Source organism: Capra hircus, chromosome 18 (genome assembly GCF_001704415.2).
Source record: "Capra hircus breed San Clemente chromosome 18, ASM170441v1, whole genome shotgun sequence".
Taxonomy (NCBI): domain Eukaryota; kingdom Metazoa; phylum Chordata; class Mammalia; order Artiodactyla; family Bovidae; genus Capra; species Capra hircus.
Genome location: NC_030825.1, coordinates 55,213,855 through 55,229,826, shown reverse-complemented (window position 1 = coordinate 55,229,826; position 15,972 = coordinate 55,213,855). Strand labels below are relative to the sequence as shown.

The 15,972-nt window shown below is 46.1% G+C and overlaps 1 protein-coding gene across 2 annotated transcripts in view; it reads right to left on the bottom strand.

Moving 5' to 3' along the window:
* The window catches only part of SAE1 (SUMO1 activating enzyme subunit 1), a 61,000-nt gene that overhangs the window by 35,734 nt on the left and 9,294 nt on the right, over positions 1-15,972 (bottom strand). For both annotated transcript variants that reach the window (XM_018062665.1, XM_018062664.1), the window contains exons 2-5: positions 12,412-12,523; positions 8,319-8,492; positions 5,936-6,078; positions 4,235-4,334 (exon numbers count right to left, since the gene is read on the bottom strand). In XM_018062665.1, coding sequence (XP_017918154.1) covers positions 4,235-4,334; positions 5,936-6,078; positions 8,319-8,492; positions 12,412-12,523 — 529 coding nt within the window. The remainder of the gene's footprint in view (positions 1-4,234; positions 4,335-5,935; positions 6,079-8,318; positions 8,493-12,411; positions 12,524-15,972) is intronic.

The window sequence follows — 15,972 nt, the reverse complement described above, 5'->3', positions numbered from 1 at the left end:
TCCAAGGGGCTGCGCCTTGTGGTGATAAAGCGCCCCTGCACCCTCGGCCACCCCCCGTGTTCTCCCCTCCCTGTGTCAGCCTCTCAGTCATGTCTGACTCATTGTGACCCCATGGACTGTAGCCGCCAGGCTCCTCTGTCTATGGGAGTCTCCAGGCAAGAATACTGGAGTGAGTTGCCATTCCCTTCTCCAGGGGGTCTTGACCCAGGAATCGAACTCAGGTCTCCTGCAGTGTAGGCAGATTCTTTACCATCTGAGCCACCAGGGAAGCCCACCCAGTCCTTCCTCTGACACAGCTGTGTGATCTCAGGCAGGTCCCTTAACTTCTCTGGGCTTCAGGGTCTGCTGTAAATGGAGATAAGACAACTAACGTACTTCCCTGCACCCGATGCAGTGCCTTGTACACAGTAGGCATTTTGTAACTCACAGATACAGAAAGAACTGGCTGTTTGGAGCCAGGGAAGTCAGAGTCGTTCTGTCTCAACATCTGAGCTTTTTCTTGACCCTGTTTCCTGTGACTGGCTGCTGATCCTGGCTTGGGTGCTTGCAAGACTGTTCTTCACATTTCAACTCTGACAACTCTTCCTCAGGGAAACCTTTCCAGACACTTCCTCGTCATAAAACCGCTGCCATCTCCTTTACGTGCTGTATATGGTACCCACTTCACGCCTGTGCCCAAGACCTGTTTCTGGGGAAATCTCTCTGATGACTCCTCCTGGGCACCAAAGGAAGCACACAGTGTCCTGAGCACCAGTCTCTGGGCTGGGCATCTGCCCGCCACTGTAGTTCTCACCTTCGCACAGGTGCTAGAAAGGCCTGGCCAAGCATCTTCCTAGACGGTGTGAAAACCACAGCTCTGTTTTTCCTCTTTGTTTTTTAACGTTTCTAATTTCGGAGCACAATGTGTACCTTCAAGCACAAGTGGGTGTACAACATAGGGTTGAACCTAAGGAAAGGGGGGAGGGGAAGGGAACCCTCACCAGAAGCCTTTCACAGGAAACAGGAAGTGGCTGCTTCCCCACCCCCATCCTGCAAGGCTGAGCATAGCCCAACTAGTTGAAAGGGCAGAATCTAAACCCAGGGATTTTTGAATTGGAGGAAAACTTCGGAACTGTGGAGCAGTCACTGACAAAATGGAGACAGCACATTCTCGCAAGGTGGCCGAGCCCCAGCCTGGCCCCAGCCTTCTGCAGCTCCCGGGGCAGCCACACAAAGACAAGGTTTGGAATCCCGGAGATTGTCATGAGGAATGCCCTGCATGCCTCACGACCTTCACGGCTCAGGGCTGGAATCCAAGCCTGAATTGTCCCCGTGAAACAGCTGACTAACAATGTCAGCTGGGGAATATTTTGATACCTTCAAATTGGGCCCTGTGGAGGAAGAGGCTACACAAAGAGCTGTGTGCCTGAAGAGCCCGCAGAATGGTACGCAGAGGCCACCCAGGGCCTGCCAGGCTGCCCACATTCTCCTCATAGCTCGCTAAAGTGGCTCCCAAAAGAGGTTTCCAGATTCGCCCCAGTGGGCACCAGCAGACTGACTCCCAGGAAACTTCCCGCTGTGCAGGGCTCACAAAGCTAGGGCTCTCTCTATTTGAATGTGAAAGGCCCGCCTCAATCAGAGAAGGCCCTTAAGCCATAAAACCCTTCACACCAAGGCCAAGTGTCACACTTGTAAGAGGGTGTGATTTATAAATTGACAGCACCCACAAAGCTGCTTTTGTCCTCCTCCCTTAGTTAACAATTTATCTCCCCCAACCAAACTCACGGAGCCATTCAGATAAAGCTTGACTGGGCCTCAAGAAGAAAGAAAGAAAGGAAGAAAGAAAAAGACGCAAGTTTTGGCCAAAACACTAATGTTCGCTCTGGATAATTATGGTCCTGTGAATAGACACTAAAATTAGGGCTTAATAATTCCTCTGTATCGCACTCACAGCATCGAACTATTCCAACACAAACATAAAAAGCAAGAGAAAGAAAATCTCCAATGCAGCCTTGCTGGAAACTCAAGAGTTCCACTTCTGTGGTTTTCTGCAGTCTCTTTTGTGGTTTCTGCACTCTTAGAATCCCCCCTTTAGAGCAATTTTAACTCAACGCCCTGACCAGCTGTTTTTTTTTTCTCAACGTTTAAATCTACAAAGTAAAGAGTAAACATGGGCTTGGCCATGTCTTTCCTCTTGGTTTAACAAAACCAATTCTGGCCACTTGGATTTGTTTTCCTCATCGCATGAATTCCCTTCTCAAATTCCAACACTAGCTATGAAACCATCATCTATCTACTGATTCCCGTTCCACTCTTTCTTATATAAAATGAATTATGGTACCAATCCTAACATAAACTACGTTAAAAAAAAAAATATATATATATATATATATACACCTGAGAACACTTGTCAATATCAAGACCTTTCTTCTTAAAAGGTTATTTGGTGGGGAAAAAAACAAAAACTTTATTTTAAAAAGGCAATAAGCAATTCAAGTTTAAACTGTCTCCCTGCCCATTAAGGAGCCTACTAAATTGTCTACCAATTTGAAAACAAAAAAATCTGTACAAGAGTAATGGCTTGTGCTCAACAACAGTCTTCTTTATGCTACTCCATACACCAAAGGTTCAAACTGCTGGCCCACAGAGCAGGTAAGTAAGGAGGGCACACATTCTCTTTAGTCTCTACACGGTGCAAGGGAACAGCGTGCAAAAAGGCTGCTGGCATTAACAAGTCTGGGACAGAGCATATGAAAAAAATCTACATTTCTCACTCTCTTGAAAAATCACATCTGGGCATCACTAGGTTCACATTTTCTCCAGAAAAACATCTACTTCTTCTTCATTGACTATACTAAACCCTTTGATTGTGTAGATCACAACGAACTGTGGAAAATTCTTAAAGAGATGGCAATACCAGGCCACCTTACCTGACCCTGAGAGAAGCAACAACTAGAACCAGACATGGAACAACAGATTGGCTCCAAATTGGGAAAGGAGTACGTCAAGGCTGTATATTGTCACCCTGCTTATTTAGCTGATATGCAGAGTACACCATGTGAAATACCAGGCTGGATGACTCACAAGCTGGAATCAAGATTGCCAGGAGAAATATGAACAGCCTCAATTATGTAGATGATACCACTCTAATGGCAGAAAGCGAAGAGGAACTAAAGAGCCTCTTGAGACTGAAAGAGGAGAGTGACAAAGCTGGCTTAAAACTCAACATTCAATGAACTAGATCATGGCATCTGGTCCCATCACTTCAAGGCAAATAGATGGGGAAAAAGCAGCAACAGTGACAGATTTTAATTTCTTGGGCTCCAAAATCACTACAGACAATGATGGCAGCCATGAAATTAAAAGATGCTTGCTCCTTGGAAGAAAAGTTATGACCAACCCAGACAGCATATTAAAAATCAGAGACATCACTTTGTCTACAAAGGTCCATATAGCCAAAGCTACGGTTTCTCCAACAGTCATGTAGAGTTTGACTACAGAGAAGGTTGAGCACAAAAGAACTGATGCTTTCAAACTGTGGTGTTAGGGAAGACTCTTGAGAGTCGCTTGGACTGCAAGATCAAACCAGTCAATCCTAAAGGAAATCAACCCTGAGCATTCACTGGAAGGACTGATGCTGAAGCTCCAATAATTTGGCCACCTGATGTGAAGAGCTGACTCACTGGAGAAGACCCTGATGCTGAGAAAGATTGAGGGCAGAAGAGGGCCACAGAGGATGAGATGGTTGAATGCCATCACCAACTCAATGGACATGAGCCTGGGAAAACTCAGAGATAGTGAAGGACAGGGAAGCCTGGTGTGCTGCAGTCCATGTGGTCGCAAAGACTCAGACATGACTTAGCTACTGAACACGCAACCTCATGGTAACAGCTAGCTAGCACTAAGCATATCTGCCCCCCTTTAAAGGGGATAAGCGCTGGTCCACTCTGTCCAGACTCCTCCCTTCAGGACTACATGTTTCCTTTCCTGGTTATGGCCTGGAGCCTACAGGATCCTAGGGCTTTTTGACTTAACACTCCCCACCTCACCATCCATTCTTGCCTGGGAAATCCCATGGACAGAGGAGCCTGGCAGGCTACACAGTCCATGGGGTTACAAAAGAATCAGATATGACTTAGCAACTAAAACAAGTATGAATTCTCAACTAAAACAACAACAACAACACAATTACACAGCTGCTTTACAATGTTGTGTGTCTACTGTACAGCAAAGTGAATCAGCTACATCAACATACCTTCTTGACCATGGTCGTCTCAGATGAATCAAGCTTGGCTCTCTTGGTATCAGGTCCATCTTCTACTCCTTGACTAACTTTGGCAACTTTGGTTTTCTCCCTAGAGGATGAGAAGTGGGAGAATCGAGTTTTACTCTGTGAATTATGCCAGGAGAACAAAAAGAGCATCACCAGCTCACTGCATGGAATGGATGGTGGTTAAGAGCCACATCTCACACTGATCTGGTCTCAAATCCCAGCCCAGGTGCTAAGACCACCTGATGTGGCATCTACCTACTATGTGGGAATAATAACCCCTGCAGGATTATTAAGAGAAATAACCAATTGTTAGCAGACTGCCAAGCATGTAGTATGTTCTCAAGAAACGCTGTAAACATTCCCTGAATTCATTTCCTCCCATCTACCATGGGGAGCTCACCTTCAAATAATCTGGACTTCTTTTCTCTACAGTGACTTCTTTATCCATTTAGAACATGCCCAAAGACTAGATTTTCTTAAAGCCATCACACATTAGAGTTATAAGAGATTCTGAACATGTCTATCCTTCCCCCATCTCGACTTCACAGGCAAGAAACCTGCAGACTGAAGAGAGTTCAGGGGCTCCCCTGAAAAGTTCAATGCAAGAAAACAGTTCCTGTCTTGACTCCTGGTGGGGGCTTCACTACCACAAAGGGTCTCTCTCTCTCTCTCTCTCTCTCTCTCTCTCTCATCGGCATGGCGGTGGTCAAAAGTCACAGCCCCCAAACCAACTCTTGTCATCTTACAAGAATGGTATCATCACCATCTTTCATCTAGAAGCTGTAAGTTCAAAATACGGTAGGTCTCATCATGTGAGACTTACCAGGATCTGCAACCTCAAGGTACAAGAAGAGGAGATCTGTTTGTTCCACCAGAGCTGCCTCTGGACCCTGGTAGACTCTGGCTGAGAGTGCTTCCAGAGTTGCCCATCTAACTAGTACTCAGTTTATTAGCTCTCAAACCTAAACACACACAAGCCCAAGCTGGAGAACAAATGTATACAATCTAATCAAGTCGTCCCTAAACAGAAAGCAAAGCCCAGACTGATCAGACACCCAAGTGGTGTGCTTTGATCACCTTAGAAATGCCTTTCTCATGTTCTAGAGCAACTGTTTCCAACCTTTTTGGCACAGTGGGGGGCGCCGACAGTTCAGTGGAAGACAATCTTTCCATGGTCAGGGCGGGGGATGCTTCAAGTGGTAATACAAGTGATGGGGAGCAGGAGGTGAAGCTCCGCCCACCTCCTGCTGCACGGCCTGGTTCCTAACAGGTCAAAGACTGGTACCAATCGGGGGTCTGGGAGTTGGGGAACCCCTGCTCTAGAGGAGACCATCAACTTGGAAGGCAGGAGCCACATCTCCTACAATTCTGAACACACAACCTACGTAGTCAATAAGCTGTTAAATGATTTCCCAAAGTTCTAAGTACTAGAGTAAAACACTTTCCTTAAACAGGTCATTTCCTGTTGCTGTTGTGTTGTTCAATCGCTAAGTCATGCCCAACTCTTCAATCTCATGGACTGCAGCACACCAGGCTTCCCTGTCCTTCAACTATCTCCCAGAGTTTGCTCAAATTCATGTCCACTGAGTCGGTGATGCTATCTAACCATTTCAGTCATTTCTTACCCGTGAATAAAAGTACATTTTAAAATGCTATGTTCTCTCCTCCTTTCCCTGAACTTACTCTACAAATTCATGCTCTCCAAGATTGGCAAACGTGTATCCATGGTAGCCAAAAACATCTCCTGTAAAGAACTTGATGCTATTTTTGTGACAGATCTGGTCAACTTTCACTATGACGTCCCTGGAGCAGCAAGTCAGACATACCTGCAGAAGAAAAGAAAAGTGGCTGCATGTGAGTTAGGCAGACCATGACTCACCGCCCAGAAGTCTAAATAAACCTTAATGAACAGTCTCTCTGGGCATGTCTAAAGCCAGTTTCAAACTGGTACAACAGGTTCCTTGGATCCTCAGGTTAGAAGACAAAAGAACAGTTGCAGGTCTCAGTGTGCAGAAAATGTAAATCATTGAGACTGTCATTTCACCTTCTGTGACCAAACTGAAACACGTTGAGCTATTAAGTAACAGGCACTCAATGAATTTGTTTCCCCTAAACCATGAATATACATAAACCACATTTCACAGTTTTCATGAAAGACAGTAATATAACTCAGAGTAAGTTATTTCTAAATCATTAAACCTATTAAAGTCTGATTAAGCTACAGCAAGAAACAAAACCAGTTTTTTAAGATTTACCCAAAGATCGTGTTTAAATACAAGGGCATTATCCCCCCCTTCTTCTGACTGATGTGTGATGATAAAGAAGGTAAACAAGTCCCATTAAGATTATTTTTCCACAGTTTTCGATGTGAAACTTAATCTGAATTTAAGGACAAAAGAAAAGGTTATAGCCCAAGTGACCTCCCATTCAGAGTTAAGACAATGAGCTGGTGATTCACTCAGGGGAATCATCAATGTTGCTCTGAGGCCTCCAGGTCGTGTTCCAGTAAGTTGAGGTATTGGAAATGGCTGTTTTACTGCACAGGACACCATCTTTTCAGGAAAAGTTTTGTGATCAGGAGCAGGAAGACAACTTCTAAATCGCACATGTTTTCTTCTGAACAGAGAAAGTTGGAGAAGAAATTACCAAAGGATGTTTTCATTTGATAACCTCTTTGCTGCTGTCTGGGAGCCTGAACACTGACATATCGTCATAGAGAAATGTGTCTCCACTGCCATTCAAAGGCTGCAGCCACCCGGGGAGAAATCAAATCTAAAAGACAAGACAGGTGCAGCTGAACATGCAAACTGTCTGAACAGAGCTCTGCAGTCAAGAGTGAGTGTGAAAACCTATGAGGACCAGTCAAACATGGCTCAAACAAGTCACGCTTGCCCTGTGAACATGCCTTATATTAATACAAGCAACAACCCCTTGTTTCAGTTCTAACAAAGCTTTAGTGGCTAAAAGTTCAAGGACACCTACAGTAAACCAAATGTGGCTGCTATGGATAAAGAAATGAAGGATGGCTTATGTCCAAATGGAAAATGTTCCAATATCTGGACTTACAAAACAGAGTGAAAAAAATCTTAAAGGGACAAAATGCACAGATGAACCATCCTTTGAAGCCCACATTTGAATACATGCACATATGAGATACAATGGTGTGGAAACCAAACTCAAATCCTAACCTCTCATGTAATAGGTCTTTCATTGAAAAACCAAGCAGATCATCTCTGACTATTACATGGTTATCCAACATTTACTAAGCTTTTCCAGGGTGGAGGGAACCATGTCTGAAAGGTCGTATAGACACTGAAGCAGAATTTCACTTATCCTTTCACCTCTGCAGAGATTTGGCAGTGAAATCAAGTGAGGTCGGATATGCTTCATTTGGCTTATGACTGCAGTGATTCTGTCTAGTTGTCCATGGCAACATGGTCAAAGCGGCTGTGTGGAGGAGAGAGATATAGACAGACCAAGATCAGGTGTGCTCTTTTAAAAGACAAAACACAGACTGGAGTTTGATATTTCTAACAAAAAAATGACTCTGCTACAGAAATTAATCACCAACTTGTTAAGTTTTCGGAAGAAAACATTTGCAGTGAAATGTATTAAAGCTGTGTGCGAAGAGTCTGGAAGGAAGACAAAACACCAATGATGAAAGCTGGTCTTGGGGGAAGTATGCCGAAAGAAGAAACCATAAGGCAGCAACTCACAAGCAGCTAAAGCAGATTCAACAGCCTGGGTCTGCCTAACCCACACACTCAGCAAACTAAGGCCAAACACTAATGAGGCATATACGCACTAAGGTAATATAAGACTTCACCCAACTAGGGCAACAGCTTGGGTTGCCCAAAAACCTGGTTCGGGTTTCTCCTTAAGATAGTATAGAAAAACCCAAACCAACTTTTTGGCCCACCCAATACTAAAAGCGAAGAACAGAACAGCCTACAAACTATATTGGGAAAAAGCTCAGATTTGGGAGTCTAACACCCCAGGGGACCTAATATACATACAACTAGTGCTTAATTCCTACAGCAGATTTTACATTCTCTATGAAACTTACAGCATCAAATTGGGTGAAAAATGACTCGGGTTTCTTTTCTATATTCTCAGTGTCCACCTTCACATCCACCATGGGGTTGAGATTCTGTGCTCGCTCCAAAGAGGCTTCAGCCCTGTTTCGGCCAACAGACCCAGTACGGATCAGGAACTGGGCTCCGGGGTCTTCTGGAGATACCTGGGAATGAATTTTTTTTTTTGAATATTTGAATTTGGCAGAGCATAACAAATGAACGTTTCCATTTTATTTTTTTAATTCTTTAATGAATTTGTTACAGTTACAGTGTAGCTTGTTTTATGTTTTGGTTTTTTGGCTAACAGCATGTGAGATCTTAGCTTCTGGACCAAGGACTGAACTCACTGCATTGGAAAGCAAAGTCATAACTACTGGACCGCCAGGGACGTTCCCCTGAACTTTGCCATTTTAAAGAGTAACTAAAATATCTAGCATCTCATTGTATTACAACTGTTTCTATAGGAATTTGTCCAACGCAGATTCCCTATATTCTCTCCTCCTGAGGCTTGAAAACAGACATTTAACTTTTTTTTCTTTTTTAAACTGGGCATTGATGGTTAAAGAGCACCCCCTTGTGTTTATAATGAAAATTCACTCTAAACAAAAAAGTCCATGCTTTCTTAATTTTTAACTGCCAACAAAATGACATAATCATGAGTGCTAAGAATTTACCAAAAATACCTACCATGTGCCCAACTTGAAGCATTCATAGAAAGACATAAGTAGCTTAAAAGATGCAGTCCCTGCCTACAAGTAGTTTCAAATCAAACCGATGCAAAAATCAGACACAATTCAGAACGCTGGAAACAAACTCTTAAATTCAATTAAAACTCAGAAAGGAGGCGAGATGAGCAGAGGCTGGAGCAGAGGGACAATTTCACTCGGAAGGCTGGACATCACCAGAAGTGAGCCTCAAAGACAGATAATATAATCCCCTGATAGCCACAAGCAGGATTAGATTCCACTATTCAAAATGCATTTCTTCACACATCAAACATCTAATTTCATCATTCATCTCCATGGATGACCTCACCACCTCCACCAAGACTGGGCTCAGTAGAGGAAACCCTGCTCTCCTGCCAACTAAGCACAGCGCACATGTCCCTACGGTCTTTCCTCCAAGCATACGGGGCTGGTCCTCCTCCCACTTCAGGCCAGCCGTCTAACAGTCCCCGTGACCCATCCTGGGATCTCACAGCACAGAGAGATTGTACATCATGGTGGTTTCTGGAGTAATTAAGGTTGGATTCAAATCTGTGACTCAAATCCTGGCTCAAGGACTTAAATGCGTGCTTTTGAGCAAATATGAAGATATCCCATGTAAAATGGGGCTTCTCTGGTGGCTCAGAGGTTAAAGTGTCTGCCTCCAATGCAGGAGACCCAGGTTCGATCCCTAGGTTGGGAAGATCCCCTGGAGAAGGAAATGGTAACCCACTCCAGTATTCTTGCCTGGAGAATGGACGGAGAAGGCTGAAAATGACTTTACTACAAGCAATGCACTTACTCAACACTCTGCCTGGCTTACCTGGGTCATTGGGCCTTACTCCTTGGCCTCTCAGCTCCTAGCTCTCCTTCCCCCTCACCGGACACCCCAGTCTCTATATGGGCCCTCTTCAGTGCAGCTGTCTTCAGGATTCCATTCAGAATCACTCATATTTTCACTCTATGTAGCTCCATAAACCAACTCCATACCTTTCAGTATCTACCAAAGTCTACTGTTGTTTCTCAAATTGCTTCTACTGATACAGACTTCCCAATCCATTTGAGTCTTATGTTAAACTGTCCATTGGATATTTCCTGCTGTAGATCCCAGAGGCCAATCATATGTGACTCCTACATTTGTTGTCTTTGTTGATGAGCCCACCAGTCAGCCACCCATTCAGTCACCAGAGCCAGAAACCTGGTCTTTGTATCTTCTTCATTTCCTTGATAGCAGCCACCAGGTGACGAGACTAAGCAGGTGGGCTCTGCCAGGAGTCGGGGCCTGGGTTCTGGTGCTCCCACTAACTACTGTGACCTTGGGTGGGCCATGCTTCACCTCCTTTCCTTCTGTTTTCTTATGTGTAAAATAGGGATGATAATCCCTCCATCTGAGAGTTGTTTCTGAGGACTAAATGACACACTACACCTACCGCTCTTAGCATAGCGTCCAGCACCTCCAGTCCACGGCAGCAGCTGTGGTTACTCCTTGCTTCCTCATACGGAATCCACCCGATCCTACCACCTAAGCACCTCTCACCTCTGCATGCTTCTCGCCATCTCTGTCATCACTGCCATTCCTCAGACTCTTTCCAACTCTCCCTAAACTACTAAGGCAGCCTTCTAAGTAGTCTTCTGTCCCATGCCTTGTGCCATCCACAGTCTACACGGTATCAGTGATCTACACAAGGCCCAAAGCTCAGGGGCCCCTCGCCCATCTGAAACCCTCCAATGACTCCGCACCACCGAGAGAAGTAAGGAAAGGCTTACAGTGGAGTTTACCAGCAGGCCCTTCGTGACTTGGCCCTCACCTGCAGTCTGCACCCTCACCCCCATCCCTTAGGCTTCACGCTCTACAAATACCAAACCGCTTGTTATTTTTGATTTCTACCATGCTGCGCTAATGTCCCCTGCCTAAAACACAGCCCCTCCAACCTTGAAAAATCTCTACTTGTTTTTTAAGACTGAGTTTAACACTCTGGGAAGCCTTCCCTGACACAACCTGAGTCAGGGAGCCTTCTCTGATTTCTGGAAAAAACTGAGAATGAGAAACAAATCCTGTGCATCCCTCCCTTCCCCCCACCTCCCTGCACCACATGGCATGTGGGACCTTAGTTCCCCAACCAGGCATGGAACCTGCACCCAGAGTCTTAACCACCAGACCACCAGGGAAGTCGCTCTTGTGGATTTTCCTATTGCCCATACCTAGACTACTCCAAGGTAGCCACAGGTGTTCCTGGATGCATGCTGATGTAACTGAAATGAAGAACTCTAAGGGGCGGGAATGAATATCTTCATTTTATCGATGTATAAACTAAGTCTCTGGGGAGTGAATGCCCTTGCCCAGCTTCAGAAGGTGGGACTTGAGCCCAAGTCTGCATGATTCCAAAGCTTTTGCATCATGCAGCACTGTCTACCTGGGATGTCTGCAGTAAGGGACAAAAGCTCAAGCAAACTGTAAAAGGCGGAACTACTGAGGAGTGCTCGTGCGCTACGCAATTTATGAGTGGGCATCAGGCTGGGTGAGCTGACTGGGATCAGGTCACACAAAGGCAGTGCTTCTCAGCCCTCCCTGACTTTAGACTCACCTGGGAAACTTTTACTCTTAAATAACTACCCAAATATTCTACAGCACAGATGGGACTGAGAACCACGTGTTAGGCTTTTGAAAACCAGTCAGAGGAGCTAGGCCTTGCAGCGGAAGCCAAGCTGAAAGTGCCACCAGTGCTCGCACTGCAGAGGTAAGGGGTGGCTCCGACACTGAGCGGCATTCGTCCCCAGGCTGAGGCGCTGGCAGAAGCAGGCCACGCGCCCTCAGCGATCTCTCCTGGTTCCCCATGCTCAGATTACACAACCAAATGAAGACACTATCGTCCCACTGCTGTTTTGTTTTTCCACACCAAGGACCTCCGAGTTTTGGAACCATCTCTCCCTGAGTCTCCTCTCTTACCCTTCTCTTGCTGTTGAGTTGCTCAGTTGTGTCCAACTCTCTGCGACCCCAGGGGACTGCAGCACGCCAGGCTTCCCTGTCCTTCGCTATTACCCTCTCTACCCAAGACAAATTCTTCTTCTGGGTGAGGTGTTCCTGCCACTAGAGGGCACTGTGGTGCCAATCACCCTTCAAAGGAGATGGTAACTCCACTTTACAGACAAGCAAGCTCAGTGAGGGGACGGAGCCTCTACTGGCGGACCACATAAGATATGGTGGAGGTGACTTCAAATCTGGCGTTGGCACTGTCAGTCTCCATGGCTACAGTGTCATTAACGCCAGCCCTCCTCTTTCACAGCCCTGAAGGGGCAAGCAGGAACACACACAATCTCCATGTGTTTATACTGGGGTGGAGACTGTGAAGGACAGTGATGTGGGGACAGCGCATCTCACCTGCTCATGATCCAGCATGGTCAGTCCTTTCACTCCAGCCAGGATGAGATTCTTGGCGATTTCAGCCCCGAGTCCCTTCATGCCGACAAGAAGCACCTGGGAGGCCCGCAGCCTACAAGGCAAACATTGTTAACAGGATGAGAGAGAACAGTGGAAGTACCTCCAGTCACTGAAGAACAAAACAAGACAAAAGGAAGTAACCTTGGTTTTCACTGAATGCACTTAAGCACCAAGACCTCAGATCTTGGAAAAGAAACAGGCTCCACTCTATCCTACAAAGAACAACTCATTCAACAACTGTTTATGGAGCACCTACAATGCCAGGCATCCCTCTAAGGTGTGGAAATACAGCAGTGAAGAAACAGACACAATCCCTGCCCTCTCAGAGCTTGTATTTTCTAGAGACAGACAAAGAGACACACATAACATATCCAAAAGTGACGAAAATCAAGCGTGATGTGGATCAGTGATGGACGATGCTACTTTTGTCAGCCTGATCGTGAAGGCCATTCCACAGAGGTGCTGAGCAAAAATTAAAATGAAATGAAGGACAAGCACACAGGTAGTATTTTGGAGAAGAACGTGCCAGGTAGAGAAAACAGCCAAGTGCGAAAGCCCTGAAGCAAAGGGCTGCGTGGCACGTTCCAGGAACAGGAAGGCAGAGAGAGCGGCTGAAGAGCAGAGAGCAAAGGGAAGAATGACAGACGAGGCTGCAGAGAGAACCAGGGGCCACATCATGAAGGCTCTTACAAAGGCACCGTCAGGACGCTGGACTTTAAACAAGATGGAAGGTCATGGAGTGCGCACGGGGGGTTAGAAGAGTGTCACAGCTGAGAGAGGACGATGGCTTGGACTAGTGGGACAGCAGAAGAGGAGGGGCACTATTTAAGCCATCATACACAAGGTGGCATGAAAGAGGGTGCATCTGGGAAGTGTTTATATCATTCTAAGTCTGTAGGGTGACAGAAGAGGAAGCTTAAAAAGAAAGTAATCAGAGGCTGGGCTATACCCCAGGAAGTCTGGACTTAACTCTGAGATCAGCAGAAAGCAGCAGAGGTCCACAATCCCTTATGAGAAATTCCTGAATCAAAAGTGTTTCAGAATCAGAATTTTTCCAATTGGAAACAGAAAATAAAGAATTTGCATCATGAAAAACCCCATCAGGGTCTTACAGGTCTTAGCACCTTGTAATCAAACCCATTAATATTTCTGCAGCAAATCTATGATTATTCACACTGACAAGGATGAGTAAGAACTAAGAACCGTCACACATAAATTCAGAGTCTGCTGGCCAATGAGTCTGCTCCTAATTCAGGAAATGAGTCCATTCTCATATAGTACCACTATAGGGAGAACATGCAGAAACTCTTTTCCGAAAATCGTTCTAAGAATTATGGACACTTGCATGTCATCAGGCTAGAAATCTTGAATGGGAATGAGGGCTGATAAAATCAAGTCCTGCACTGATTCTTGATGCTAGCAGATTTGGGATTTCCTTCAGTGGTATGATCAAAGGGTAAAATCAGGAGGAGGGAAAGAACACTGACAGTATTTCCCTCAGAGGCATATGTCTGGTTCCCAGCTTGTTCACTATTGTTTTTCTACACTGCCCTGCCACTGCCAACCACACCCTAGCAGAGAGGAGCCTTTCATGCGACAATTCCACTTAACCAGAGTAACTGGGCAAAGGACTTATGACATACAAGCAAGATAAGTAACAGAGATGCTAGCAATGACGGGGGTCTCTTATTACAGGTTGACAGCATCACACCAGCAGGGGGGAGGAGGAAAGAGACATCCCAATCCCTCCAGAAACAGCACAGATAATAAACAAGCAATGTTTCCAAAGAGGATATCATGCACAGATCAAACTTTTGACATCAGACAGGCTGAGCAGCCATGCATTGAGCTGTACCTTCCAGGTCTCTGCTGTCACTGTTCTTCATCTCCCTTCACCTGGCCCCGACACTGCTGCACCTGGAATTCCAGGTTTCATGGTCCCTCTTAGTCTGAGTGATGGTCTTTTCTGGTTTGGCTGCTCCATTACCCCAAGGATATAGCTAGACTGGCCCCGCCTCCTTCTGAGAAATCAATGCCTCCAAACCCACTAACTTCTCAGGCTCTGTTCTCCTTGCCGTTCCTTTGGCAACAGGCAAGACCCAGCACTAATGCCCTTCAGGGGTGAAGACTTGGGTTTGAATTCTGGCTCTGCCACTTCCTACCTGGTGACCCAAGCAAACTGAGCCATCTCTCTGAACCTCATTCCATTCATCTGTAAAATGGAGATACCCATTCTAACTTTAGTCATTTAATCTCCTCTAAGACCTGGTCAAATGTGTGCAAAACCACCTAATGCAGGCCCACCCAGCTACCAGATGCTGAATAAAAGTTACCTGAACATCTGTTCAATCTCCACTGCCTTAATTACAAAAGGGCTCAGTGATCGATTTGATTCTGATTAAAAAAAAAAAATCTGACAGAGAAAATTTAAGCTGACGTTTAAATCCATTCAGTCGTGGCTCTCTCCCATTTCCGCCACCTTATCTTCCACTACTACCAGCTTCCTCCCAACACGCCTTCAGTTCCCCACCTGCAGACATTAAATCGCAGCGCTGTACACGGCTGACACGCGCACCCTGTCTTCCTCCCTCGGCCTCGCCTAGCCTTTCCTCCAGACTTCAAACCCGACTCAGACACCATTTCCTCAAGAAGTCCTTATCACAACCGACTCAGAGTGTCCTCTCTGAAGTCTTCAAGCGCCTGCTCCATATAAACACCTCTGACAGAAATCCCATGGAGCCCACGGCCTCCCCAGGATCCCTCCATCCTACAGAGCTCCACGGACTCTAACTGCTCAGGAGGTTTTTTTATTCAGCTGCCAACAACACCGAATATTACGGTATGTTTTTAATCCTTAACCATTCTAGAGCCCTGAGAGGACTGCTTATTTCTGGCTCAATTAATAGTACCTGGCACACAGTCAGCACTTAAGAACGTCAGCTCTCATTACTCACTCTAAGGCAGCAATTGCCTTCTGGGAATCAAGCCTACAGAAATACTCAGGTGGGCCAAAACCAGGCACACTGATGTTCGCGGCAGCATGGGCCACCACTCCACAGCCACCACCCTACCCTGGCCTCTGTTTCTCACCTGTAAAACCGCAACACCCTGATACCCGGCCTCCCTGCTCCCATCCCTGCCCCCCACAAGCCACTGTCCCCATCTCAGGAAGAGAGAGCTCCGACACCAGATCATGCCACTCTCCTGCTGAGTCCCTTCAATGGTGCCCAGGCAAGCTTGGTACTGTCAGCCCTGCCACCTCATCCAACTCTCGCCCTTGGTAATCGCCTACAGCTCGGCTGGCCGTCCCTGATCCTAGAGAGCGCCGCCACGTCGGCTCCCGCTGCTGGATTCTGGCATTAGCTGTTCTCTCTGCTTCTTCCCCTACCTCATCACATGACCTGTCCTTCAGGTCTCAGCTCAACTGTTTCCATCTTGAGAGAGGTCCACACTGGCCACCTCACCCAAAATAGGTCCACATCTGGAGTTATGCTATTTGTT